The 26,628-nt window shown below is 40.1% G+C and overlaps 1 protein-coding gene across 1 annotated transcript in view; it reads left to right on the forward strand.

Annotated features, from left to right (window-relative positions):
- Window positions 1–26,628, forward strand: part of MYH10 (myosin heavy chain 10) — a 134,612-nt gene that overhangs the window by 12,990 nt on the left and 94,994 nt on the right. Inside the window, 1 exon segment of the mRNA XM_038370808.2 lies at window positions 8,316–8,472. Within this exon segment, the coding sequence (XP_038226736.1) occupies window positions 8,316–8,472 (157 nt within the window).

Consider the following 26,628-nt stretch of genomic DNA (forward strand, 5'->3'; position numbering starts at 1 on the left):
TTTTCTGACACTGACAAGAAGTGCACTATCAAAATAAGAACTCCCACACTCTGGCATAATGATATATAATGAATTCTGTACTTGGTTGCAGATTGTTTAGATAGTACCTCTTTATTGGCAAGCTTGCTATTTGAAACATAATACAGTTTCCAACTAATTCTGTGCCAGGAACCTGAGTGCTACATTATTGGATAGTTTATAATTTAGTAATTTGGATTTTGCTGTACTGCTGGCTAAAGCCTTGTAAGCATCTGGAAGTATTCAGGTTCCACAATTAGTCTCCTGAAGGAGACTTTTGTATAACAAACTTCTGTCACAGCTCTGCTTTAATGTTTGTCTCTGGAGCCTTTCCAAGATAGTGCATTCCTGATTTCCTTTTATACTGCCCACATCCTTTTTTTCAGCAAAACAGAATTTAGTGTCTTGTTTTGAAATTGAAAATTTAATGTTTGTGAAAAGGTGAGTTTTTTTTTTTTTTAAATTTTTCAGTGTAGAAGAATACATGCACATACTTTCAATTTATTATAGGAGGAGCTGCAGCTCCTGCTAAAACTCAAGGTTTCATAACTATTTTCATTATAACCCCCTTTATCAATTGATTATAACTGGCTGAAATTTTTAGTGCGTGATCTTTGATACAGTGAGTGTTCTGAAAGCTTGAACAGAAATGGCTCATCTGTGGAGAAGGAAGGAAGTATTTTACCCTGTCATTACAGAGGTCCTGTGTTTAGCAGTCTGCAGACCAAATTGCCTGAGTTGGGAAAACCAAAATTAATAATAGAAATAATGCTAACCAATAGAAAGTTTTTTTTGAAACTGGTCCTTGATTTGACAGGGCCTTGTATGTTTCCAATTCTGCAGAATTGTGGTCCAGAAACCAAGCTCTTTACCCCCACAAAAATCATGTTGCCCTCATTATTGCAAAGAGAAACACCCAAATGTAAACCGTGGAAATTTGATACAGTGATGTCTACTTCATTCTTTGCAGATGGAACACAGTAGCCCCAAGCTCTTGCTTGTCCATTCCTGTTAGTGGGGTGTCTCTTCTTCAATCTGATGATACAAATGTTGGTGTCAGCATTTAACACTGTTATGCTGGTCAATTTTAAACCCCCTTTAATGTGTTTGAGAGTAGCAGCCGTGTTAGTCTGTATTCGCAAAAAGAAAAGGAGTACTTGTGGCACCTTAGAGACTAACAAATTTATTAGAGCATAAGCTTTCGTGAGCTACAGCTCACTTCATCGGATGCATCCGATGAAGTGAGCTGTAGCTCACGAAAGCTTATGCTCTAATAAACTTGTTAGTCTCTAAGGTGCCACAAGTACTCCTTTTTCTTTTAATGTGTTTGGGTTTGTGCAATAAACTGCCTTTTCACAGCTTCAGTTTGGGTGACAAATGCAGCACTGTCCCTGACCTCTTGCTTCTTCCTCTGCTCCTTTTTCCATGAATTCTATAATGTAATTATACATTTTCATTGCAATATTTTGCAGTTCTCTAAAAATGAGGCAATATAAAATCAAACTTGAAAGTACAGTATCCCTCTATCTGATATTCTCTCCCTCAGTCCTATTTGATTCAGTAAGAGCTGTTTTGGGGGGGTGGGGGGAAATCCTAGACTGTACAGAGCCTACATCCTGCTGCAATAGATTCCATGGAATCCAGTGTTCTTGCTGCAGAACATAGGTGTAGTTTGCTATAGAATACATGGCGGTCTGTGTTGTGACTTTCTGAAGATCTCATGCTGTGCATGCATAGTATATCTTGGAGTATTTCCTAAGCTTAAACTATTTTAGTTCAAGAACGCTGCACATGTGAGAGAGGCCATTTTAGCTGGATTGGGAAAAGAGTGCTGGAAATGACAGGTTTATGAGGGCTGCTGCACACTGTGGTTTGCAGGAAGAGACCTATTTAGTTCACCATCAGAGTTTGTAATGCATTTTATCTTAATTACTGATATACTCTCAGTTTTAAACTTTTTTTTTTTCTGAGTATTTCTCTCATTGGAAATGAAGACTGAACAAAAACTTGAACATAAATAGTATAAAACAAGCCAAACCCATCAAAATTCAGTTCTTAAAGTTAGCTAACCCACAATACTACTCTCCTGAACACAGCCTCTGGACTCATTTCCCAGATCTCTTCCTCGGAGACCTCCTGGATTTGGACTACTTCCCTCATGCTCTTGCTGAATTTAGTCAGAATACCTCTGACTTAGTATCCACTCCTTTTCCTCAGCCTGTCCAGCTATATACCCAAATTGACTGACTGCCTTGCATTAACCTTCTTCTGGCCCATCTTCTAACTGTGGACTCTGCACCCTCCACAAAGTTCAGGGAATGCAGATGAGAGGATGTGTAATGGATGTGAACTACGTGATTCATTAATATTAAGAGTTTAATTTACATAAACAAAGTTAGTTAAATATTGGTATGCTTACTATGTGTATTGGAGGAAGCCAACATAAGCCGCCTATACAAGGCAGGAAAAAGAACAAAGGCCTCAGATAGCAATTTCTTCACAAACACATAAGGGAACATACTAGAAGCATTCATGTGGAAGACCCACCTCCAACTCCTTTTAGAGCTCTCATAAACTAGTGTATTTAGGGGGAAGGATTCCCAGCTTGTAAACACATGAGAACCAAAAAAACTTGAGGAATCTGAGACAAAGAGCTTCTGGGTGGGATAAGTGTCATTTTCTAGGGAGGAGGCAATGGTGGTTGGGAGTTGCTGATGAGAAGCTGTTCTCACAGACCCTGAACCCCAGGGGTCTGTAGTAAAGAGGGAACTGCCTAGGGTTTCTGTGATGAGATGACAAGCCTCTGAGTAAGATAGACCCGTGTATAGCAGGGTGGATAAAAATTAATGATTTAAAAAGAAAAGATTTTTTTTTATTTAAATAGCTTTTTTCCTCAAAGCATTTTAGCTTAAAAAAAAAAAACCCCACACCCCTCCTCCCAACCTATCTAAAGATATAGTTTTAATTAAGATCCATTATAGCTCAAAGATATCTCATCATGGAATAGGGATTATAAAGTCTAATTCTATAGTATGAGACAATATATTCATGTAATGTTAAAGAAAATTTTTGTAAATGAATTCCAATAGTTCATGTTAGGGACCCAATCTTATGGGGTTCCACAAGCTTCTGTATAGACTATTTAGGTTAATCTTTCTATCTACCCAACGGGTTGCAGTCTAGAAGATACCATCAGAGATGCTTAGTTTTGCAGTTCTCAAACTGTGGATTTGTGTCTCCAGAGGTAACATGCTTGTTAACAGTAAAAATGTTTTTAAATAAATATATAGAGGTGAGAAATAACAGACCTCAACTCTATATTGTCCCTCTGCAAATTTGTGTACACAGTCAGTCCCTTCATACCTCTCTCTAAAAGTGCAAAGTTTCAAAAAGTTCAATGACTAAAGATTGTTGGGGGCAGAATAGATCTGGATAAGGGAAAGTCTGCAGATAAATGTTAGAAGTGAGGGACATATGCTTTTTTGTTAAAATATTTATAATGTTTGCTGTTGAAGAAAAAAAATCCAGAATACTCTTACATTGTTTTTAGTTAAATAGAACAAATTAAATGTCTGTCTGGTGGTGATCTCCTTCTAATACAGAATGGCAAGAAAATCCTCCAAATATTAATGATAGTTCACCTCCCAATGACTTCATAAATATCTGCCTCAATTACCTTTGGTAAATGAAAGCACCAAACAATCATTAGTTTTACAGTTATATCAGAAAATGAATCTGAAAAGTTTTCAAAATAAATCGCTGTTTAAAAATGTATAGTGTGTAGCTTCTAAAAATGAAACCTACATCTCTATCTCCGAGTTGTGAAGAATATGTAGTAAGGTTATAACCAACAAGAATACACTTTTTTATGTAGAAAACCATGATTGAAATCATGATTTCAATCAATTTTGGTTGAAATCAAATCTACCCTGGTGTATAAACTTTATGCTTTGTTCCAACTGTGGTAAATATTTAGAGAAGGCTGTCTGGTTACTAATTACTAAGGTTAAGTTTTTGTCACAGATATTTTTTTAATAAGTCACTGGCAATAATGAAAAAGTCACAGAAGCCCATGACCTGTCCTTGACTCTTACTAAAAATATCCATGACAAAATGGGTAGCCTGGGCAGATGTTGGGATGGGGGCGGGGAGAAGGAGGAGGAAGGGCTGGGAGCTCCATAGTCCTCCTCTGCTGGTGGCCAGGAGCTGCCGGGGTTCCCCCAGCCAGGAGCAGTGGTGGGGAGCTGTGGGGATCCCCCCTGCTGCAAGCAGTGGCCAGGAGCCCCCACAGCTCCCCACCTCCACAGGCAGCAGGGGACCCTGTAGCTCCCAGCTGGCTGAAGTGTCAGAAGTCTTTGGAAGTCACGGATTCCGGGACTAAATCTCAGTCTTACAAACTGCCACTTGTTATAGTATCTAAAGGGAAGAATTGCTGGTACCTAAGCCAGTCTGACCTGCTGAGAAATCACTGTTGGTATACAGGGTGCAGTAGTCCAGGATCTGGGCTTGAGTGAGAGAGTTGTGTGATTCCACCCCATGGAGGTAGATGTAAGGCCTCAGACCTTGGACTCGTAGTGGGTCTCAGACTTTTGTACTGGTGACCCCTTTGACATAGCAAGCCTCTCCAACCCCCCCCCCCCCCAAGTGTTTTTAATTTATAACACTATTATAAATGCTGGAGGCAAAGCGAGGTTTGAGGTGGAGGCTGCAAGCTCGTGACCCCCCCCAAGTAATACCTCGTGACCCCCTAAGGGGTCCTGACCCCCAGTTTAAGAATCCCTGCCTTAGAACTATTTCAGAGAAAGGGTCAGAGGACCAGCAAGTCCTGTAATTAACCAGATAAACCTAAGAAAACACTTTCAAGGGTGTTAGTTTTGCAAAAAGGCCTATTTTGTGTTGAATAAAGAGGACTGCAGTAGCCCTGTGAGAGTGGAGCCTCAAACATTTAAGTTTTAGAGAACCTATCCAGGTGATGATGAGGTCAATCTAGTTTAGATTTTAAGCAGGGCCAATGGATAATGAATCCCTTCCAGTTGAAGGGACTATGAAGCAGGCTGGAGCAGTTTTTCAGTGTGCCTTTCTTCCCATTTGTTCCTTTCCTAGGAACATGCAGAGCAATCAAAGACCTGTAATAAGACTTAAAATGTGTGCATCTGAAGCACTAGCAAGTAACATTACTATAGGTTATCTGAGGCAGGCAGAGTAGATCGGACCTGCCATCCAAGGTCCATTTGGAAACACAGATCCAGCTTCCTTCTAGTTAACAGCTTTTCTTGTAAGTTATGTAGGCGAGGTCCTATCTGCATCCTCACCATTCACAAAAGAGCCTATTATCAAGGCCAGGTTAAAGTACTGGAATGCATGTTGTGGGGGGGTTGTGACAAAAGACCAGATTTCAGATTCTGTTTTTGTAAGGAAATTTGTACCTCTGGGCTAGCCAATTTCTTTACTTAATGCTGCTATGTGCCTTTACTTACTTACTTGAGAAGGTGGATTGCCTGCTTAACAGGATTCCTCTGAGCAGCAGACAGAACTGTGCTCCTTCCCTCCAGAAAATCAAGAGTATAGATTTGGAAATTCCAGCATGTATTCTTCATTATCTTATGAAGAGCTCCCTAAATGGCTTTATTATTAATGACCTTAAACCTTCATCCTGAAGGTCTTAAAGCTAGGGCAGTGGTTCTCAACAGTACCCATGAGGTTCAGAGGTCTTTCAGGGGGTACATCAACTCAGCTAGATATTTGCCTAGTTTTATGTAGACTTTAGTAAAAAGTACTAGTGAAGTCAGTACACACTAAAATTTCACAGGTTTCAGAGTAGCAGCCGTGTTAGTCTGTATTCGCAAAAAGAAAAGGAGTACTTGTGGCACCTTAGAGACTAACAAATTTATTAGAGCATAAGCTTTCGTGAGCTACAGCTCACTTCATCGATGAAGTGAGCTGTAGCTCACGAAAGCTTATGCTCTAATAAATTTGTTAGTCTCTAAGGTGCCACAAGTACTCCTTTTCTTTTTACTAAAATTTCATACAGACAAAATGAGAAAGTAAGCAATTTTTCAGTAATAGTGTGCTATGACACTATTTTTGTCTGATTTTTGTAATCAAGTAGTTTTTTAAATGAGGTTTAACATGGGGGTTCTAAGACAAATCAGACTTCTGAAAGGGGTACAGTAGTCTGGAAAGGTGGAGAACTGCTGCACTAAGGAATACTTTCCATTTGAGCATCAGTGCTGCATTTCTTGAGGACTGCAAGAAACTTCTCCCCCCCCCTTAATCTACTGAGTGAGTGGGGAGGGGGAAACAAATATTCTGTGACTGATTCAACAGCTGTTTGTATATTTATATCAAAAGAAGCACCTATGGAATATGTAAGTCTTTGAGATAAACTGTCTCTGGAATAAGAGAACTAAGGGCACAACTGATATATTAAAAAAAACCATGCATAATGAAAACAACTCTCTGCATTCATATGATATTATCAAATTCAGCTAGTGAGTTTGCAATCTACTGCTTGAGCTGAGACAAACTCTGCAGAAAATCTGCCAGGAGGCAACGTGGCTAAACTTTTTTAACACACTTTTTCTGGGCATTACAAGATCGTTTTCAGTGAGTTTAACCTTTGCCTGGAGGCTGCACTTTGCTGTAGCAGACCACTAATTGTTGCTCAATCTCTCCTAGTAGGTAAAGTGAAAGACTGACTACCTGTTCTATTTTTTCTTTCCTTTCCATTTATGATACCTTTTTATTAGTTAATTAAGGAATTCACTGCCAGATATGTTCTTGTGGGGGGAGAAATTTAGCTTGCCTTTCAAATGTCCTGTCTTGAGGAGAGGGGTGTCAAGCATATAACCTATTTGATGAATTTGTGGCCTCCATGACACATTCAGGTTTTCTAGAATTGCAGCTTTCACTTAAAAATAAATTAAATATATTCTATTCCCTCATGGTTGCAATGCAAAAAACCCTTCCAATGTGAACAGGGTCTGTTTACACCCTGTCTCCCTAAGTTTGCAGATAAACTGTTACATTTGCTGTAATGGTTCTGAACTGTTCTGCGCTCTCTTACTCGTTGGAGCATCCGCTCTAAAACTCAGTGGTGACACTTCACTGTCAAAATTGACTACTGAATTGCTGCACATTCTAGTGCATGGAATAAGAAAGCGTGTGATAGTGAAGCCCTTAGGGAGACGAGAATTGAGTGGTGTTGGTGGGAAGGAAATGCAGACAGTCAATCATAGGGAAAGAAACAGAATTCTGGGGAAAGAAGAGAGCAGAAACAGTAGTAGTGGTGGCTTGAGGGAAGCAGGTTTTTGTCACTGAGCAATGGAGAATTACAGTAGAGGACTGGATAATATATACTTTTTAGTTATTACATAAAGCCTTGTTTTCTCTTTCCAAACCTCCTACCAACATCAGCTGAGGAATTTGTGGAGTCCTGAACTTGGATCCTCTCCCACAGACCGTAATGAAACAGTGAATCTAGCTCTCTGCACCTGGGATGTTTAGCAACTAACTTCCCTATTTTTCTTTTTGATGGAAGAGGTCCTATAGCTGGCCCTTGTTGTTATGGAACTATTTATTAATATTTACTTAGCTTGATGCACTTTTGAAAGCAATTACCTAGAGATGTGGCCTGGAGGAAGGTCTTAAACGGGGATGCTCTTTGATTTCTGTAGCTGGAGGAGCAACTCAGCTGTTCAGAATTACTAGCTCATCTTGTAGAAATCAGCAGCTAATTCAAAATTTCTTCCTTAACTGAGTGAGTAGACTCTGAACCTGAACAGCTACATTTTCATAAGTTTTTTGCAAGCTTGGTGTGTTTTTTTTTTTAAAAAAAGCACGTTTTATCAAAGTAAAATTTAAATCTAAGCTGCTTTCTACTTTTGATGCAATTTGTGTCCACTTTAGTGAAAATGGAAAACTTTCACTTTGTAGTTTTCACATACTAATGTAATACTGCAGTTTTTCTCTTGCAAAGAGGGAAAATTCAAATCTGTTTTTGGGGAATGAGGAGGAATCAAATACTCAAGACTTCGCCTCTGTTATAACTTGTATCCAAAAGAGCTTAGTTATTAGATGTCTCAAAATACCAACCAATATTTTTGAACTAAATAGTTTGAGGTGGTTTTATTGAAGTCACTAATGTTCAAGACTAGCACAGAAATGGCCCACAATTTGGGAAGAATGAAGCTGTCCTGGCCTCTGGCTTTATTTAATAGTGCACGTATAAAATAAAGATAAAATAGCTAACCAAACTGCTGTTGGTGTGGTGTGTGTTTTTTTTGTTTGTTTTTTAGACTTATTCTGGACTGTTTTGCGTAGTCATAAATCCCTACAAGAACCTCCCAATTTATTCGGAAAATATCATTGAGATGTACAGAGGGAAGAAACGTCACGAAATGCCACCACACATTTATGCAATATCTGAATCTGCATATAGATGCATGTTGCAAGGTAAGAACTATTTCAGCAATTTATAACAAAGTAATATTTAAATTGTTTAATGCACTTAATTTTAGGCTCTCTATTGTCACACTAAAGGTCTGCTTTCTAATAAATATAGAAATCTTTTAAAACTTTTAAAGAGAGGATGGGGGTGGGAGGGCAATTTGGAACAGTGAGTAACCTTTTAAGAGTATGACTCTGGTGTGTTTTTCTTCTTGACTTCCAAAGTACCTGCCAGTTTGTTGCTGTGACTGAATGATAGACTTTGTAATTAGTGGTGTAATAATAAACTTTAAGTGGAAATGGCTTCCTTCAGAACTAAGTAGTAATGACGTTTGGGACACACAAGAGGTGCTGATACCCTAGGGAACATGTACTTCCAGAGGCCCCAAAATAAAAATTAAAAGGGTGTGCAGCAAAACTAAACTAATTGGTTTCAGAAACAATTGCTAAATGGGTACATTCAAACTACTTTCTGTACTCCTGTTTTAATGTTGTCACTGCACGCTATCCTGAGGTTTCTCAGTGGCTAAAATTATTTTTATATACACATGTACACGTAGTACGGTCCCCAGATATTAGAGAGACAAGGTGGGGTGAGGTAATGTCTTTTATTGGACCAACTTCTGGAGAGAGAGAAAAACAAGCTTACAGAGCTTTTTCAGGTCTGCACTTAGCTTTCCCAGACCTGAAGAAGAGCTCTGTAAGTTTGTTTCTCTCTCTAACAGAAGATGGTCCAATAAAAGATATTGCCTCACCCCACCTCGTTCCCTGTGCCAATGAGAGGGACTCTAATGTTGGGGTAGGTACTCCACTCCCCAAGAGGTGGTAGCTAGATCAATGGGAGAATTCTCCCATTGACCTAGCATTATCTACGCTGGGGGTTACGTTGGTTTAACTGTGTTCAGGGTGTATGGATTTTTCACAGTAATATGTCAACAGTAACCACATTTGCAGGTGGGAGAAGGGGGAGAAGAGAGATGCTGTATTGTCTAAGGCCTAATTACTTAAGCTGAAGTGGTGTTTTTTTGTTTTAAACAATAAGAGTCTCCAAGATGAATTTAAAGACCAACACTTCGATTGCATTTAAGACAATAAGGAAAACCAAACATAGCTCTAGATCAGTGGTACTCAAACCTCTTCATGTTTTAGCTTGCTTCAAGGGTGTGTATGCATGTGGGTTTTTTTTTTTTTCCTTTGGTCACATCTCCTCATCCCAATCTTGGTTCCACATTGCCATGACGACCGTAGTTTTGGTCTACATAAATGTCCTAGAATAGTGAGGCAAGATGAAGATACAGCAACTCCTCACTTAATGTCGTCCCGATTAACATTTGTTTTGTTGTTAGGTTGCTGATCTATTGGAGAACATACTTGTTTAAAGTCGCACAATGTTCCCTTATAAGGTTGTTTGGCTCGCCCCATTCTGCCCAAAAAAGCATACGTCTCTCTTCTCACAGGTTTCTGTATAGATTATTTAAATTTAATCTTTCTATCTACCCAATGGGACTCAGTCGAGAACAGTGGTTCTCAACTCTGGCCCACCGCTTGTTCAGGGAAAGCCCGACAGGCTGGGCTGGTTTGTTTACCTGCTGCATCCGCAGGTTCGGCCGATCGCGGCTCCCACTAGCCATGGTTCGCCGCTTTAGGCCAATGGGGGCTGCAGGAAGGGCGGCCAGCACGTTCCTCAGCCCACGCCACTTTCTGCAGCCCCCATTGGCCTGGAGCGGCAAACTGTGGCCAGTGGCAGCTGCGATCGGCCAAACCTGCAGACCTGGCAGGTAAACAAACCGGCCCAGCCCATCGGACTTTCCCTGAACAAGCTGTGGACCAGAGTTGAGAACCACTGGTCTAGAGATCCTTAGTTTTGCAGTTCTCAACTGGATTTTTGTCTCCAGACGTAACATGCTTGTTAACAGCAAGAGTTTTTAAATAAATAATATATAGAGGTGAGAAATAAGACTTCAAACTCTATTGTCCCTCTGCAAATTTGTGTACACAGTCAATCCCTTACCGATCTCTCTCTCTCTCTCTCTCTCTCTAAGTGCAAAGTTTCAGAAAGTTCAATGACTAGAAGATTGTTGGGGGCGGAATAGATCTGGATAAGGAGAAGTCTGCAGATAAATGTGAGAAGCAAGGGAACACATTATTTTTTTGTTAAAATAGGTTTACTGTTGAAGAAAAATCATAATATACTTAACGTGACTTCATAAATATCTGCCTCAATTACCTTTGGTAAATGAAAGCACCAAACAATCATTCATTTTCTGATATAGCTGTAAAACTAATCTGAAAAGTTTTTTCAAAATAAATCGCTGTTTAAAAATGTAGGTTTCATTTTTAGAAGGTACACACTATACGTCTACCTCTGAGTTGTGAAGAATGTGTTAAGGTTATAACAGCCAACAAGAATGCACTTTTGTGTAGAAAACCATGACTAATAGTCTTCCTGACTGGTGACTTAAATCAAATCCACCCTGATCGGGCTTGGCTCCTCCTCTGACATTCAGATACACCTATCACTAAGGTATAGGTGAGTGCCTTGGGCCTTGGCTCTCGGAGCTCTGACTTTTAGAATCTTAAGCTTTCACTTCAGAGAGGATCGCAGAACAACGGGTGACAATTAGTCATGTTGATTAATGCACTACTTGAAAATGCCCGATGTTATGATCATAAGCATGGTATAATCTGTATAGGATAGGAACATTATCTGAAAATTTGGGGTCTACACTTTTTGGGGAGAGGTTTCTTCATCTGGTACAGAGCATCATCCCTCTTAGGAGGAAATGTGAGGTTCAATAAAACTATGTTCAGAGTAGTTAAGTATTTTCTGAAAAGAAATCCATGTCTTTTAGTTGCTTCTCAGCAAGTTTCAGGACAGAGGTGTGTGAAATGTGTATAATCTGTAGCTATTCCTTCTTGGAAGTATTTTGAGTTTACAGCAGTTGTTGTTGTTGTTGGTTGTTCTCTGGCTAATTCTGCTTTGAGGAAAGTACTGGTATTTTGGTTTTTGCTTGATCTCATTGTGTCTAGTTGTAGCAGTAACTTAGCTATTTTGTTACCTTCCCTGTAATGGTGGGATGATTACTTGCTTTGCCACCAATTGAACCCATTGCAGTGGAAAAGAAGTCAACACAGAAAGGCTAGTCTACACTATACCAGCCATCTTTTTCTAGCTATACCAGCAAACCCTCCTAGCATAGAGGGAGCTCCTATGAGCAAAATTGTGTTTTGCCAATATAGCTTATACTAGTTCCCTAAATAAAATAACTAGAGCAGGAAAAGCACTTACTAGTTTGAATTGCCATACCTCCTAGGAGCCTAGTTCATGGATATTATATTGGAAGAAGCCCTAGTGCAGATGCTGTGAAACTGGCTAAAAAACAGTGCTGAGAACAATGCAGTCCTGGTGCCCAACTAGGGCTCCTAGGAGGTATGGTAATTCCAAACTAGTAAGTGGTTTTTCTGGTCTAGCTTATTATATTCAGGGAACTGGTATAAGCTATATTGGCAAAAGCACTTTTGCTCATTGGGGCTGTCTATATGCTCGGCAGGTTTGCTGGTACCAGCAAACTTTTATTTTTCTATTGTAGGTTGCTTCTTGTCCCAACTAAGGTCTAATGTCAAAAAAGGTCTAAAAATCTCTCAATGGTGTGGAGACAATTGTTTGTCTTGGTTCCAAATTGCAGTAATTGTTTTAGCTCCGCCTCCTCGGTTTGAGTATTTGCAAACATTCCAGGATAAAGAGTTTTCAGTTTCAAAAAAGAGGAAAATTTTTCTCCTTTTAGAATGATTAAATTTAGGACTTGCATCTGGAGGAGTGGATCCATTCTAGGAGAGAACTGTAATAAAAAATTAAATTTTTCCTGTTCAGAGATTAGAAGTTAATTGTAATCTGTCAGGCCTCTCTACTCTTGAGTTAGATGGTCTCTGCAGTCATGTTAGGAATAGGTTTCTTTTCATATTGGAAATAGGCATTTTGCCATGTTGGCATTCCATCTGGTAGGGAATGAGTTTGTGACAAGTTGCAAGAAGTCTGTCTTGGATATGGAGCAGGCTGTTTTGTTTGGGGGAGGAGAACAAATTCGTTATAGCTAAGCCTTATGTGGGGTACTCAGCCTATACATTTTATAATACAATAAATGTTTAGAATGTTTTTAAAATACAAAGAAATTTCTCTTTTGGTAGAGAATTGCCTATGTGCCATGCCCAGCTAAAGAAAATGGTATATAATAATCAAGTGGCTTCTCTAGGTATACTCTTGCTTGTAGTCCCTGCTCTAAAAATGTATTGGAAAACACCATTTGTTTGTTACAAATGGGTCCACCCTGAACCTAACTTTGTGTCTAGGTGAGTCAGAAGTCTTGCTAAGTCCTTCCTAAGGAGAGAGACTGCCCTCGCTCCTTTTTGACAAAGTGGATTGGTTCATCCATGTGCTCACATCCAGTAGTGCCCGCTGCTGGATTTCTCACTTTAACTGCTGCTACTTATGTAACTGTGCCTCACACTTGAATTATTCAGTGGAGAGCAGCCTTTCCCCTTGATCTTGCTGTCAAACTCCCACAGGTCTGAAATAGCTAGAATTTGGTTGGTCTTGAGGGTATGCTGCATTACTTGGCATGTGCGTATACCGTATTTTGTTTTTCTGGCATTTGGAGTGTTGTACAATACTAGGGTCTAGAACAGGTTTTTTTAAACTTTGGATAAGTTGAGGGATGACTTTGTACTATACAATTTTATATGACTTCAAATAATGGCAGGGAATCTTCATTTATATTAGAAATAAAATGGTTATGGGAATCTTACTTTTTGGGATGTAAACTAGCCTTAAAAATTCTGGGATTAGTGAATATAGTTTCCATTCGGTTGGTTCTAAAACCAAAGAGGAAGATATTTGACATGAATGATAAAACCACAGTAGATGGTTCTTATGGGAATAAAATGCACGCGTGCGCGCTCGCTCTCTCTCTCTCTCTCTCTCTCTCTCTCTCTCTCTCTGCTACACCACGTTCAGCTACAACTTTTTTTTTGACAATTTAGCCAATTAAAATTTTATTAAAGGAAGAAATATGCAGGAACTAGGATGCCTCTCTCTCCTTTTTTTTTTTTTTCCCCCCTTACATTACAAGGTCTGATGATGATGATGAGAAATTGTATTAAAATCTGGATTGTACATACAGGTGAGATGCCTTACCTCCTCCTTCTGCAGTAGATTCTGAAGTTAGCCTTACCGCACTGGCCACTTTGCTTGCAAATGCCTTTACAATTGCTGATTTTCAAGGCAGTTGTATATGATCCAAGTGCAAGACCCAAGTGGGGATTATACGGACCTAAACTGTAACATTAAACACTTTTGTTTAAGACTGGTCTTTCTGTCATGCGAACTGAGCCTTCTTTCAAATTAATGTGGTGGGAGAACTGACTTGGACATCTGGTTCATGTCCTAGAATCGGATTAAAAGCTCACTGTGTTCAACTTTGTGCTTCACAAACTACGTTCTCTTTAAATGCAAGTGTGTTAGGACCCAAGAGTTTAAATAAACAATTGGGACTTAAATTTCAAAATCTCTGGTTCGGATTTTAAAAATTAAGGTGTGTTGTGGGTGTTCTCCCCCCACCCAACAAAATTTAACACTGCTTGATCATCTGAATAATCATTCATTGTCTTGGCTAGTGCTGGAAAGACTCCATTTTGTTAAACTCGGAATATAAACTGGAAACTGCATTGCACAATGACAGCTCTGTTGCAGAGGGTTTTTGTATAGCTGGCAGTTAGCAGTGCTGCTGTCAAACTGCTTCTGTATTCTCCTATTAACGTATTTCCTGTTTAGAAGGAGCTTAAGTACTGCAGTCTGCACAGGTCAACTCTTGTGATGCCCTGCTGAAAGAAGGAAACTGGTTTGAAATCTATACACTTGAGAATCTCTCTCCCCCTCCGCCTGTGCTTGTAAAGCAAAAAGGACACATTTCTATTATTTGAATGAAGACCCAAAGGGACCTCAGTAGGTCATCTTTTTCTGGTCCCCTGTGCTAAGGCAGGACTAAGTATATTGAGACCATCCCTAACCAGTGTTTGTCTAAACTGCCCTTAAAGCTCCAGTGATGGCCAATTTCCTACTGAGTTATAGAATCTGTTCCAGTGCTAAATTACCCTTACACTTAAAACCTCTTTGCTAATTTCTAATCTAAATCTCCCTTGCTGCTATTTAAGCCGTTACTACTTGTCCTGTCTTCAGTGGCTAAGGAGAACAATTATCTCCCCTCCATAATACCCTTTTACCTACTTGAAGACTTATCATTTGCCCCTCAGTCTTCTCATCTCTAGACTAAACAAACCCAGTTTTTCAATCTTTTCTTGTTCGTGTTTTTTTAGACCTTTAATCATTTTTGTGGCTCTCCTTTGGATTGTCTCCAATTTGTCCACATCTTCCCAAAGTGTGTGGTGCCCAGAACTGGACACAGTGCTCCAGTTGAGGCCTTTCAATGATGAGTAGAGTGGAAAAAATTACTACTTGTCTTGCTTAGAACTCTCTTGTAATGAATCCAGAATGATGTTGGCTTTTTTTTTTGGCAATAGTATTAATGTTGACTCATATTTAGTTTGATGCATTATAACCTCCAGATGCTTTTCCACAGTGCCCCGTCTAGACAGTCACTTCCCATTTTGTGCAATGGGTTATTTCTTCCTAGTGTAGTGCTTTGCATTTGTCCTTTTATTGAATTTCATCCTGGCTTTTATTTCAGACCATTTCTACAGTTTGTCTAAATCATTTGAATCCTAATCCTGTCTTCCAAAGCACTTGCAACCCCTCCCAGCTTGGTACTGGCTACAGACTTTGAGCATACTTTCTATGCTGTTATCCAAATTATTATGAGGATGTTGAACCGGACCCAGCACAGATCCCTTGGAACCCCACTCAGTATGCCCTTCTTGCTTGACATTGGATATGCGTCACATTGGCTTAGTCTACTTGGACAAGACCCTATTTCCAAGTGCTTTAATGAAACATGTTCTAGATTTAGAAAAGCATTTTGGTAATGCCATCACTCTGGAGCCTGGTTAAAAAGAATGCCCAGGATCTGTAAACCCCCAAATTCCTGGCAAGACATGATGGAACATTCAACTTGCCTGGAAATGTATATTAAAATCACATTATGTCAGGATTGAGAGTGTTCATGAGGCAGAACTTCAGTGAATCTTTCAATCTTTTCAAACTTCAGATGCATCCATTCAAAACTGAGGCATAGGCTCGGTCTAACCACTATATCGAAGTTGGTCTTTTGCTGCAGAATGTGTGTGGCCAAACGAACTTGGATTGGTAGTCTGCATCTCTCTGATTGCATAATGCTTCAAGCCTATAACAGTGCATTATTTTCATATGGTTTTGATTTCTGAAAACTGAAATGAGTTATGACCTGTAGAACTTCCCTGATAAAATACTGAACCAAAATGTATAGACACTCTGGTGGTCAATATTATAATTACATATTAGTGTTACACCCACTGTGGTTTTATATTTAATTCAAGGTTGTACAAATCTCCAAATTTATGTAACTATAAAATGAAGTGTAATATGATGTGCATTAATGAAACAGTTTTTAAAATAGCAAAATGTCTCAAACTGCGACTAAACTAGTTTTTTCCCATGGTGGTTTTAAAAAAAAAAAAAAAAAAAAAAGCCTGTAAAAACCACCTCCGGTAAACCATGCCATCCTGAAAAGCATGTGAATCCATCTACAGGATGTTTTTTTCTAAAATACCAGTCATACCAATAGAAACTATAGTACTTGGTTTCACATGACTGCCATGGTGCTGAATCAGGCATTACTATGGTCAAAGCTCTTAAATAAACATTCTCCCAATACTAAGAGGAACTAACTGAGAGCATGAAACTGGCAGATAAAAATCTTATTGCAATTCTTGAAAAAAATGTGTAGCTTGAACAGTGATACTAAAAACAGTTGTTCTGAGTCTCGTATAGGGGACTGTTGGAATGCAAACCTGGAGGAGGGAAAACTCTCTCTGTCCTGGAATAAACAGAGGAATACTACAAATCGACTCAACTAGATACATTTTATTAGTGGTGTTACAGGAAAATTCATTGTTCACTATGTAGAAAAGAAGTTGGGCTCAGTTGGTTACTCCTGATGGGCCAGCAGTTGAATCCTCTCCATGCAATGTCAGTCTTTTTGCTTTACCATATTGTTAAAGACTGAGGTTGTGGGGAGGAGGTTGTACAGGTTAAGTAGAGAGACAGCCGGCAAGGAGTCAAAGTGTTGGGTTTTTCCTTTGCTCAACAGAGGGCCTCTGGTATAGAAGAAGGAGCCAGGGCAGAATAAACTGAGGATTCTTTTTATTTCCTAGGTGTCCTAACCAAGAATCAGGAAGGAGAAGTCACACTGTACTTTACAAACAACTAGTCATCAAACCCTGTATATCTCAGTAACAAAACAGTTTCAAACTTCTCATACCACAAAGCTGTATTTATAGGCTACAACTGAAGAAACATTTTTAGGATAATGGCTGCTCCATTCCCTTCAGCTAGGTAACAAAGCTGAAGAATATTCTGTCTTGGGGAATACAGAAAGAATTGCCATTTCAAAATGGCTTCCATCTGCATGGGCTTGAAGCCAAAAGCTGCCCTAGCAAGAGTAGCTAGTGTCTCCTGACTGCATAGTGGGCTGCCATCTCCTTTGAAAGGAGCCTAGTTGTGGATCATGGGAAGCGATGGCCACTTTAAAAGAGGGCATTTTAGCTGATGGCAACCTGTGGCCTCAGTCTGATTTAAGAACAATGGGAGGTGGTGGTCATTTTGAAAGATGGCAGTCCTTGTGATGCTCTCTGAAAGAGAAGACTTCTGTAAAAGGAAGAAATATAAAGTTCGGAAAAATAGTGGCAAAAAATGACCATAATCCTAAGTATTTTTAGAAACTATTTGTTGTACTGTGGATGTTCTACAGGGGGAGGAAGGGAATCCCCAAACTATATTTTACAGTCTGAAATCTCATTCATCCTTCAAACTGAAGAATTTTACATGAATTCTTCCCTAAGCCACCTTAGCCAACTACAAGAGACTAACTGCATTGGAGTGTCATTTTGAACCTTTTAGTATTAACATAGATTATGAAAATCTACAAGAAGGATTGTAAAATGTCTACTTTTGTCAGAAGTTGAAGGTTTTACAATTCTTTAGAATAGATTTTCATAATCTAATGTAGTACTGATGTCCAACTACCATGCTTTAAGCATGCAGTAGGAATCTATCAGGACTTACCTAAATTAAATTTTGAAATGGTCAGTTTCTCTCATTTTAAGGGAGAAAACATAGCTGTAGGATCACGTACTTGATTTCAGAGTTCTAGTGAATAAATACTACTTAACATCTGTATTATAATTTCTTTACTTGTAAACAAGTCACATACTTGAGCTCTAGCTGGAAGTTTGCAGCTGTTTTGCAGACGTGCCAATTTGTGGCATAAGATATCTACAATAGTAGAGCAAAAATGCATTCTTCTGTATTGTGCTTTAAGTTTACTGAAAATTCAACAGAAAACTAATCTAAACACTAATTTAGATTGTAAAATCAAAATAGTAAATCGCAACTTTGATTTTTACAATTTTGTTTTGAGTTGAGATTCCTTTAGAATGGTAAGTAATGTGTAATAGGTAGGCTGGCAGAATTTTTTCCCTTAAATATATTTTGCAGCAGCAAATTTAATAATCTTACTGCTATTGTATAGTTTTTAAAAAACAAATGCCTTTTTATAGCCTTTGCTATTGAAACACTAAAGACCACTATACACCTGAATACTGTAGTTATCAACAAATTACTTTCTGTGGCGAAAGGAATGTCAAACTGGAAAGTGCTTCACTTATTTTAGAACTGAAGATACTTGCCATTCGCTCACTGGTAAATGAGTAACAGAACTGGCATCCATTCAGTTTTTTCTTCTAAAAGAACTAATAAAATAGTGTTCAGATTTTAGTGGTGTCTCTTCTTTGTTAGACTTGTTTGGCACATGGATTTAGCTACTGAAATCACAGGAAATATGCAAGTCTTTGTCTTGCCATTGTGGGAAGCTTGTAAATTTCAGAAACTTTTGATCTTTTAATGTCAGTACAAACTAATGAAATTCTAGAGTATCTGTGACAGGGCGCTCAAGTTTGTATAAGAATTTCTATTTCTTGTGGGATATGTAACTCTATTTCTTGGCAGCACAACTACCTTTTTCAATTTTTGCATCAAAATGGCTATAACACAAGTTCAGTGTCTGGTCTCTTTCCCTGAAGTTAATACTCTTGTTGTTGACAGCAGCATGAGTATGACTAGTATCAGTTTTCACTACAGAAAGAGGAAGATCTTTAGCTATAAGCATTCTACTCTGTGCAGACATTCAGACTTCCTATATATATTTAATACCTCGCATCTCTGCCTTCCATAAAATGACATCAAAAAGTATTGCTAAATTGTAACATTTGACTTCTTCCTGTGGCTAACTTACTCAATACACTTGCAATATGTCTTTTTCTGTGTAATAGAAACCACTGCCTTGTTGAAAGCTTTTTAAAGAATATCTGGATTGATTTATTCAGCTGGGAAAAATAGTAACATGCCTCATACCATCATTGTGATATTAATTTGAGACTAATCTAAAATAGGATGCATTTAAATGGCTCCAAGAATTTCTCGTTGAGCTAGTTGTGGTGGTACATGGTAGTCGTTGGTGCCTGGACACTTTCCACAACCCTTTGAGAGGGCAGCTAACTTTAAAGATTACTGAACTGTATTTTTAATGAGGAACAGAAGTACTTGATTAGAAATTCTGGCCTTCAACCATTCTCTGCTCTATGACTGCTTCTTGGAGCAGCTTGTCCTGGAATCCACAAGGGGAGAGGCAATTCTTGATTTGTTTCTAAATGGAACACAGTCTGATCCAGGAGGTGAATATAGCTGAACCGCTCGGTAATAGCAACACATTTAATTACATTTTATGAACATCCTTATGGGGGGGAAATGCCAAATCCCCCCCCCCAGTAGCATTTACTTCAAAAAGAGGAACTACACAAAATGAGGAAGCTAGTTAATTCAAAGGACCAGTGACAAGGGGGAAATGTCTGCAGACTGCATGAGAAAACATTTAAAAACACCATCCTAGAGGCTCAACCCAAATGCCCCCCATCCAAAACAGTAAGAGGACTAAAAAGAGCTACCATGGGTAACGGCAGAGTAAAAAGAGATGGCTAGAGGCAAAAAGGCATCCTACAGAAATTGGAAGCCAAATCTAATGAGGAAAATAGAAAGGAGCATAAAGCTTCCCAAGAGTCAGTAGGGCCAGGCCACTGGAGGAATGAGGAGCTGATGGAGCATTTAAGGAAGACGAGGCCATTAGGGAAGAAGCTAAATGAATTCTTTGTACAGGTCTTCACTGCAGAAGATATGGGGTAGATCCCCCCCACATCTGAACCATTATTTTTAGGTGGCATATCTGAGGAAACTGTCCCTGATTGAGATATCGGAAGAGGTTTTAGAAAAAAATTGATAAATTTAAACTAAGAAGTCACCAGGACCAGATGAGATTCACCCAAGAATTGTAAAGGAATGCAAATATGAAATTGCAAAACTAACTGGGTATGTAACCTATCACTGAAATCTGCTTCTGTACCAGATAACTAGAGGATATCTAATGTGTGGCCTTTTTTTTTTTTTTTTTTTTTTTTTTTTTTTTTTTTTTAAAAAGGCATTACAGCGTGAGCCTGGCAACTACAGGCTGGTAAGACTAACTTCAGTGCCAGGCAAATTGGTTGACATGATGATAAAGAACATAATTATCAGACACATAGATGAATCTAATATGTTGGGGAAGAGTCAACATGGCTTTTGTAACAGGAAATCATGACTTACCAATCTATTGGAAATTCTTTGAGGGATTCAACAAACATGTGGACAAGGGTGATTTCAGTGGATATAGTGTACTTGGACTTTCAGAAGTATTGATAGGATCCCTCACCAGAAGCTCTTAAGCAAAGCAGAGTCATGGGATAAGAGGGAAGGTCTTCTGATGGATCAGTAACTGGTTAAAAGACAGGAAACAAAGGAAGGAATAAATGGTCAGTTTCAGAATGGAGACTGGTAAATAGCTGTGTCCCCCAAGGATCTCTACTTGGACCTTTGCTATTCAACATATTCATAAATGATTTGGAAAAAGGGGTAAATAGTGAGAGGGCAAAATTTGCAGACAATAAAAAAAAAATACTCAAGATAGTTAAGTCCAAAGTTGACTGCAGAGAGTTAAAGGGATTTCACTAAACTGGGTGACTAGGCACCAAATGGCAGATGAAATTCAGTGTTAAGTGCAAGTAATGCACGTTTTAAAAAAATGATGGGGTCTAAATTAGCTGTTCCCACTCAAGAAGGAGATCTTGAAGTCATTGTGGATCGTTCTTTGAAAACATCCACTCCATATGGAGCAGCAATCAAAAAGATAAGTGTTAGGCACCAAAAGAGATACTGGAATTAGGGAAGGTTCAGAGAAGGACAACAAAAATAATTGGGGGTATAGTACAGCTTCCATGATGGGAAAGATTAAAAGACTGGGACTGGTCACTTTAGAAAAGGGACGATGGGGTTGGGGGGGGAGGATAGAGGTCTATAAAACATGAGTGGTATAAAGAAAGCGAATAGCGAAGTGTTTACCCCTTCACATAATAAATGAAGCAGGGGTCACCAATGAAATGAATAGTCAAAGGTTTAAAACAAAAGGAAGTACTTCACACAATATACAGTCAACCTGTGGAACTAGTTGCCAGGGGATGTTGTAAAGGCCATAACTGTGTTTGAACTGGATTAAAAAAGAATTCATGGAGGATATGGCTGTCGGCCAAGATGGTCAAGGATCCAACCCCATGCGCTGAGTGTCCCTAAACTTCTGATTGCCAGAAACTGGGACTGGACCACAGGGGATCTGGATCACTTAAAATTGCCCTGTTCTGTTTGTTCCCTCTGAAGCAATCTGGCACTGTCCACTGTCAGAAGACAGGATATTGTGCTAGATGGACCAGTGATATCATTCAGTATGACCATTCTTATGCTTCTGCTAATTAACATACAAATCTGTGCAGAGACCTTTTCTGATCTGTAACTGTTTCAGCATATCTGTTTCTCCATGGCTCACCCATGTAGCCAGAATACTGAAAATATTAAGGCTAGTCACAATGGGTGCAGGAGCACTTCCAGTATGGTTAGTGATTCCCTCTGTTTGTTTTGTTTTTTTGTTTTTGTTTTTGTTTATTTGACCAAAGGCAATTGGGTCCCAGTCTTGCAAGAGCACGTCTGGCCAACTCCTAAATACAAGTAGTCCCAAATTGCCAAACTTGCAAGTGTCTGCAGGATTGGGCCTGTAATTTCAAAATATGCCTCACATGGTCACTGGTAAAGTCATGTTCCTGGTGGGTAATACACACGGGTCCTGTTTGGATCCATGAGGAATGGTTGGAAGAAGGCTATCCTATGAATCTGTTTTTGTGCATCTGATGTTGCTTTAATACCTAATATTCTGCCTTAACTTTAATGTTTGCTGCTGGTACACTGAATATGGCTAGAATTGGAGAAAGGATATGTCTCCCATCCCAACCTGCCACAAACATTACATAAGAATTATTCTTGCAAACAAGTTGGCACTGCTCAATCCCCTTCTACTGGAATTATTCAATGGGGGTAGCAAAGAACCAATACAAGGAGACACTAAATACTGTATTTAGCACCTCAAGAGCTCTTTGAAATACACATGATTTAATCAGAGGCATTGTGAGGATTTTAAAATTGAAGCTGTGTCTTTACAACCATCCTTGTACTTGGTGTGGGAGGTGTTGCTTTAAGAAGCCTTTGTATTATGTACAGGCTTCTACTTTGCAAGCAGTGAAGCAAAGGAGTGGGTCCTGATGTATAGAATGGGAAACCAGAAGAGAGACGGGTTTAGGAAACCAGTAGCTGCTATATATTGTGATACCACTTAACAGTTTTAAGCCCACTTTTTTCACCACCCTTGTACAAAAAATAAAAATCTTCCTGTCACATGAAATGTTGCATGCATGACATATGCCAATTTTTTAGGAAGTCTGAAGAAGTCAGGCAGATATTTCAAAGTAGTGCTTTCACATCTTCAATTTTGTTCTAGTTTTGTCCCCCCCCCCCCACCATCAGATTTCATAGCTTTAAAGCCTTCAAAGTTCTTTCACACTTATCCCCAGTGAAAACTATCAATTTTATTCTGTGTGGACATAGAATCATAGAATATCAGGGTTGGAAGGGACCCCAGAAGGTCATCTAGTCCAACCCCCTGCTCAAAGCAGGACCAAGTCCCAGTTAAATCATCCCAGCCAGGGCTTTGTCAAGCCTGACCTTAAAACCTCTAAGGAAGGAGATTCTACCACCTCCCTAGTAACGCATTCCAGTGTTTTCACCACCCTCTTAGTGAAAAGTTTTTCCTAATATCCAATCTAAACCTCCCCCCCATTGCAACTTGAGACCATTACTCCTCGTTCTGTCATCTGCTACCATTGAGAACAGCTAGAGCCATCCTCTTTGAAACCCCCTTTCGGTAGTTGAAAGCAGCTATCAAATCCCCCCTCATTCTTCTCTTCTGCAGACTAAACAATCCCAGCTCCCTCAGCCTCTCCTCATAAGTCATGTGCTCTAGACCCCTAATCATTTTCGTTGCCCTCGTTGTACTCTTTCCAATTTATCCACATCCTTCCTGTAGTGTGGGGCCCAAAACTGGACACAGTACTCCAGATGAGGCCTCACCAGTGTCGAATAGAGGGGAACGATCACGTCCCTCGATCTGCTCGCTATGCCCCTACTTACATCCCAAAATGCCATTGGCCTTCTTGGCAACAAGGGCACACTGCTGACTCATATCCAGCTTCTCTGCCACTGTCACCCCTAGGTCCTTTTCCGCAGAACTGCTGCCGAGCCATTCGGTCCCTAGTCTGTAGCGGTGCATTGGATTCTTCCATCCTAAGTGCAGGACCCTGCACTTATCCTTATTGAACCTCATTAGATTTCTTTTGGCCCAATCCTCCAATTTGTCTAGGTCCTTCTGTATCCTATCCCTCCCCTCCAGCGTATCTACCACTCCTCCCAGTTTAGTATCATCCGCAAACTTGCTGAGAGTGCATCCACACCATCCTCCAGATCATTTATGAAGATATTGAACAAAACGGGCCCCAGGACCGACCCCTGGGGCACTCCACTTGACACCGGCTGCCAACTAGACATGGAGGCCATTGATCACTACCCGTTGAGCCCGACAATCTAGCCAGCTTTCTACCCACCTTATAGTGCATTCATCCAGCCCATACTTCCTTAACTTGCTGACAAGAATGCTGTGGGAGACCGTGTCAAAAGCTTTGCTAAAGTCAAGAAACAATACATCCACTGCTTTCCCTTCTCCACAGAACCAGTAATCTCATCATAAATAGGCGATTAGCTTAGTCAGGCATGACCTTCCCTTGGTGAATCCATGCTGACTGTTCCTGATCACTTTCCTCTCCTCTAAGTGCTTCAGGATTGATTCTTTGAGACCTGCTCCATGATTTTTCCAGGACTGAGGTGAGGCTGACCGGCCTGTAGTTCCCAGGATCCTCCTTCTTCCCCTTTTTTAAAGATGGGCACTACATTAGCCTTTTTCCAGTCATCCGGGACTTCCCCCGTTCGCCACGAGTTTTCAAAGATAATGGCCAAGGGCTCTGCAATCACAGCCGCCAATTCCCTCAGCACTCTCGGATGCAATTCGTCCGGCCCCATGGACTTGTGCACGTCCAGCTTTTCTAAATAGTCCCTAACCACCTCTATCTCTACAGAGGGCTGGCCATCTCTTCCCCATTTTGTGATGCCCAGCACAGAAGTCTGGGAGCTGACTTTGTTAGTGAAAACAGAGCCAAAAAAAGCATTGATTACATTAGCTTTTTCCACATCCTCTTTCACTAGCTTGCCTCCCTCATTCAGTAAGGGGCCCACACTTTCCTCTGGCTTTCTTCTTGTTGCCAACATACCTGAAGAAACCCTTCTTGTTACTCTTGACATCTCTTGCTAGCTGCAGCTCCAGGTGCGATTTGGCCCTCCTGATATCTTTCCTACATGCCCGAGCAATATTTTTATACTCTTCCCTGGTCATATGTCCAACCTTCCACTTCTTGTAAGCTTCTTTTTTATGTTTAAGATCCGCTAGGATTTCACCATTAAGCCAAGCTGGTCGCCCTGCCATATTTACTATTCTTTCGACTCATCGGGATGGTTTGTCCCTGTAACCTCAACAGGGATTCCTTGAAATACAGCCAGCTCTCCTGGACTCCCTTCCCTTTCATGTTAGTCCCCCAGGGGCTCCTGGCCATCTGTTCCCTGAGGGAGTCAAAGTCTGCTTTCCTGAAGTCCAGGGTCGTATCCTGCGTGCTTACTTTCTTCCCTGCGTCAGGATCCTGAACTCAACCAACTCATGGTCACTGCCTCCCAGATTCCCATCCACTTTGCTTCCTCCACTAATTCTACCCGGTTTTGTGAGCGCAGGTCAAGAAAAAGCGCTCCCCCTAGTTGGCTCCCCTAGCACTTGCACCAGGAAATTGTCCCCTAGCTTCCAAAAACTTCCTGGATTGTCTATGCCCGCTGTATTGCTCTCCCCGCAGATATCAGGAAAGTTAAAGTCACCCATGAGAATCAGGGCATGCGATCTAGTAGCTTCCGTGAGTTGCCGGAGAAAGCCTAATGATTTACTGTGTTTCTAACCCACCCAACACACTGGAAAATCCACATCCTGACTTTGGGGGTTTGAATATTTTCCCCTGTATACAGAAATACATTTATACCCACATGCGGTAACTTTTCATTCAGTGCCAAGAGAAAGCCACATGCCTCTACAATTGCAGATAATACTTTAATGTACAAACCACTCTCTGTATATAGCAGACAAGCCGTTCAAGTTCAATCAGATTAGACTGGTGCTTGTTTTTACTTTTCAACCTTAAGGAGTCACTTAGCTTTAAATCAAGGGCAGTTGTCCCTGGTTAACTTCTTGGTTTTGGTTTGAGCCCCTTTAGGTAGGGGACAGCAATTTGCAGAGCCTGACGGCCTGTGGTAGTAGCCTCCCAATCCAGTAAACCTTGATTGAGATGCACAAGTAGGTCTGCTAAAACTGCTGACTAGTCCAGTACCTAGTCTGATGCTTTCCAAAAGCAGTTTAGGGGGTGTCTCCATCTTTTGTCTCATGGAAAATAGATATGAAAGATGAACAATAGCTTTTTGGAGATTACCTTTAGCAGTCATTTTTTGCAGATAGAAGATTCTGTAATACATAGGCTTAATTTACAGTTTTGAAATGGGTCTCTTATCCCTCATGACTTGCCATATACATCTGGGCTTCCTAAATCTGAGTAGCGTACGTTTTATAGCAGGAAGGCAATAAATCTATAACTCAAATATTCAGATGAAAGTCATCCTTTTTTCCCCCCCCCCCCCCTTGGTTTGGGAGGGCTGGGGGTCAGGTGGGAAGGCTGTCATGAAAAAAGTTCCAAGGACTCTTTTTGAATTCTTGTTTTGTGGTATCTCCTAGTTGAATAATGGAGGGAAACGGTCAACTGATCCCTCATGCCCAAGTCTGTCTCTTCTTTAGAGGAGACAGCTGGCTATTCTGCTTCAGTACTTATAACGGTACTAAGCTGGTACATGAGAGCTTTATAAAATTAGTTCTATGACTTGGGTAGGATGACTAGGGTTTTTATTTTTTATATTCTTCCCTTCTCAGTAAAATCTTGGAGTCCAGCTCCTAAAAATCCTTGGGCAAAAACTATCCAAACCTAACATTTTTACTTTGCTTCTTTCAGCAGATAAGAAGATATAGTTAAGTTTATAATGTGATACATCGTTGTGTGGTGTGTTTTTTTGGGGGTTGGTTTTTTGTTTTTTTTTTATAAAGGGGATGTCGACTTCAAAATCCACTAAATGAAATCATTGGATTCCAGGGGAAAGTGAGGAGGAGGGATGGCAGGAAGGGAGGAATCAGATGCTTCACAGCAACATAATTGTCCTCCTGCCTGTCCTCCTCCTGCTATCCACTAGTGCTTCAAGTCTAGAACTGCTCCTAGAGAGAATAGCAGCTATCAGTTGCAGTTTGA

Source organism: Dermochelys coriacea, chromosome 14 (genome assembly GCF_009764565.3).
Source record: "Dermochelys coriacea isolate rDerCor1 chromosome 14, rDerCor1.pri.v4, whole genome shotgun sequence".
NCBI lineage: Eukaryota > Metazoa > Chordata > Testudines > Dermochelyidae > Dermochelys > Dermochelys coriacea.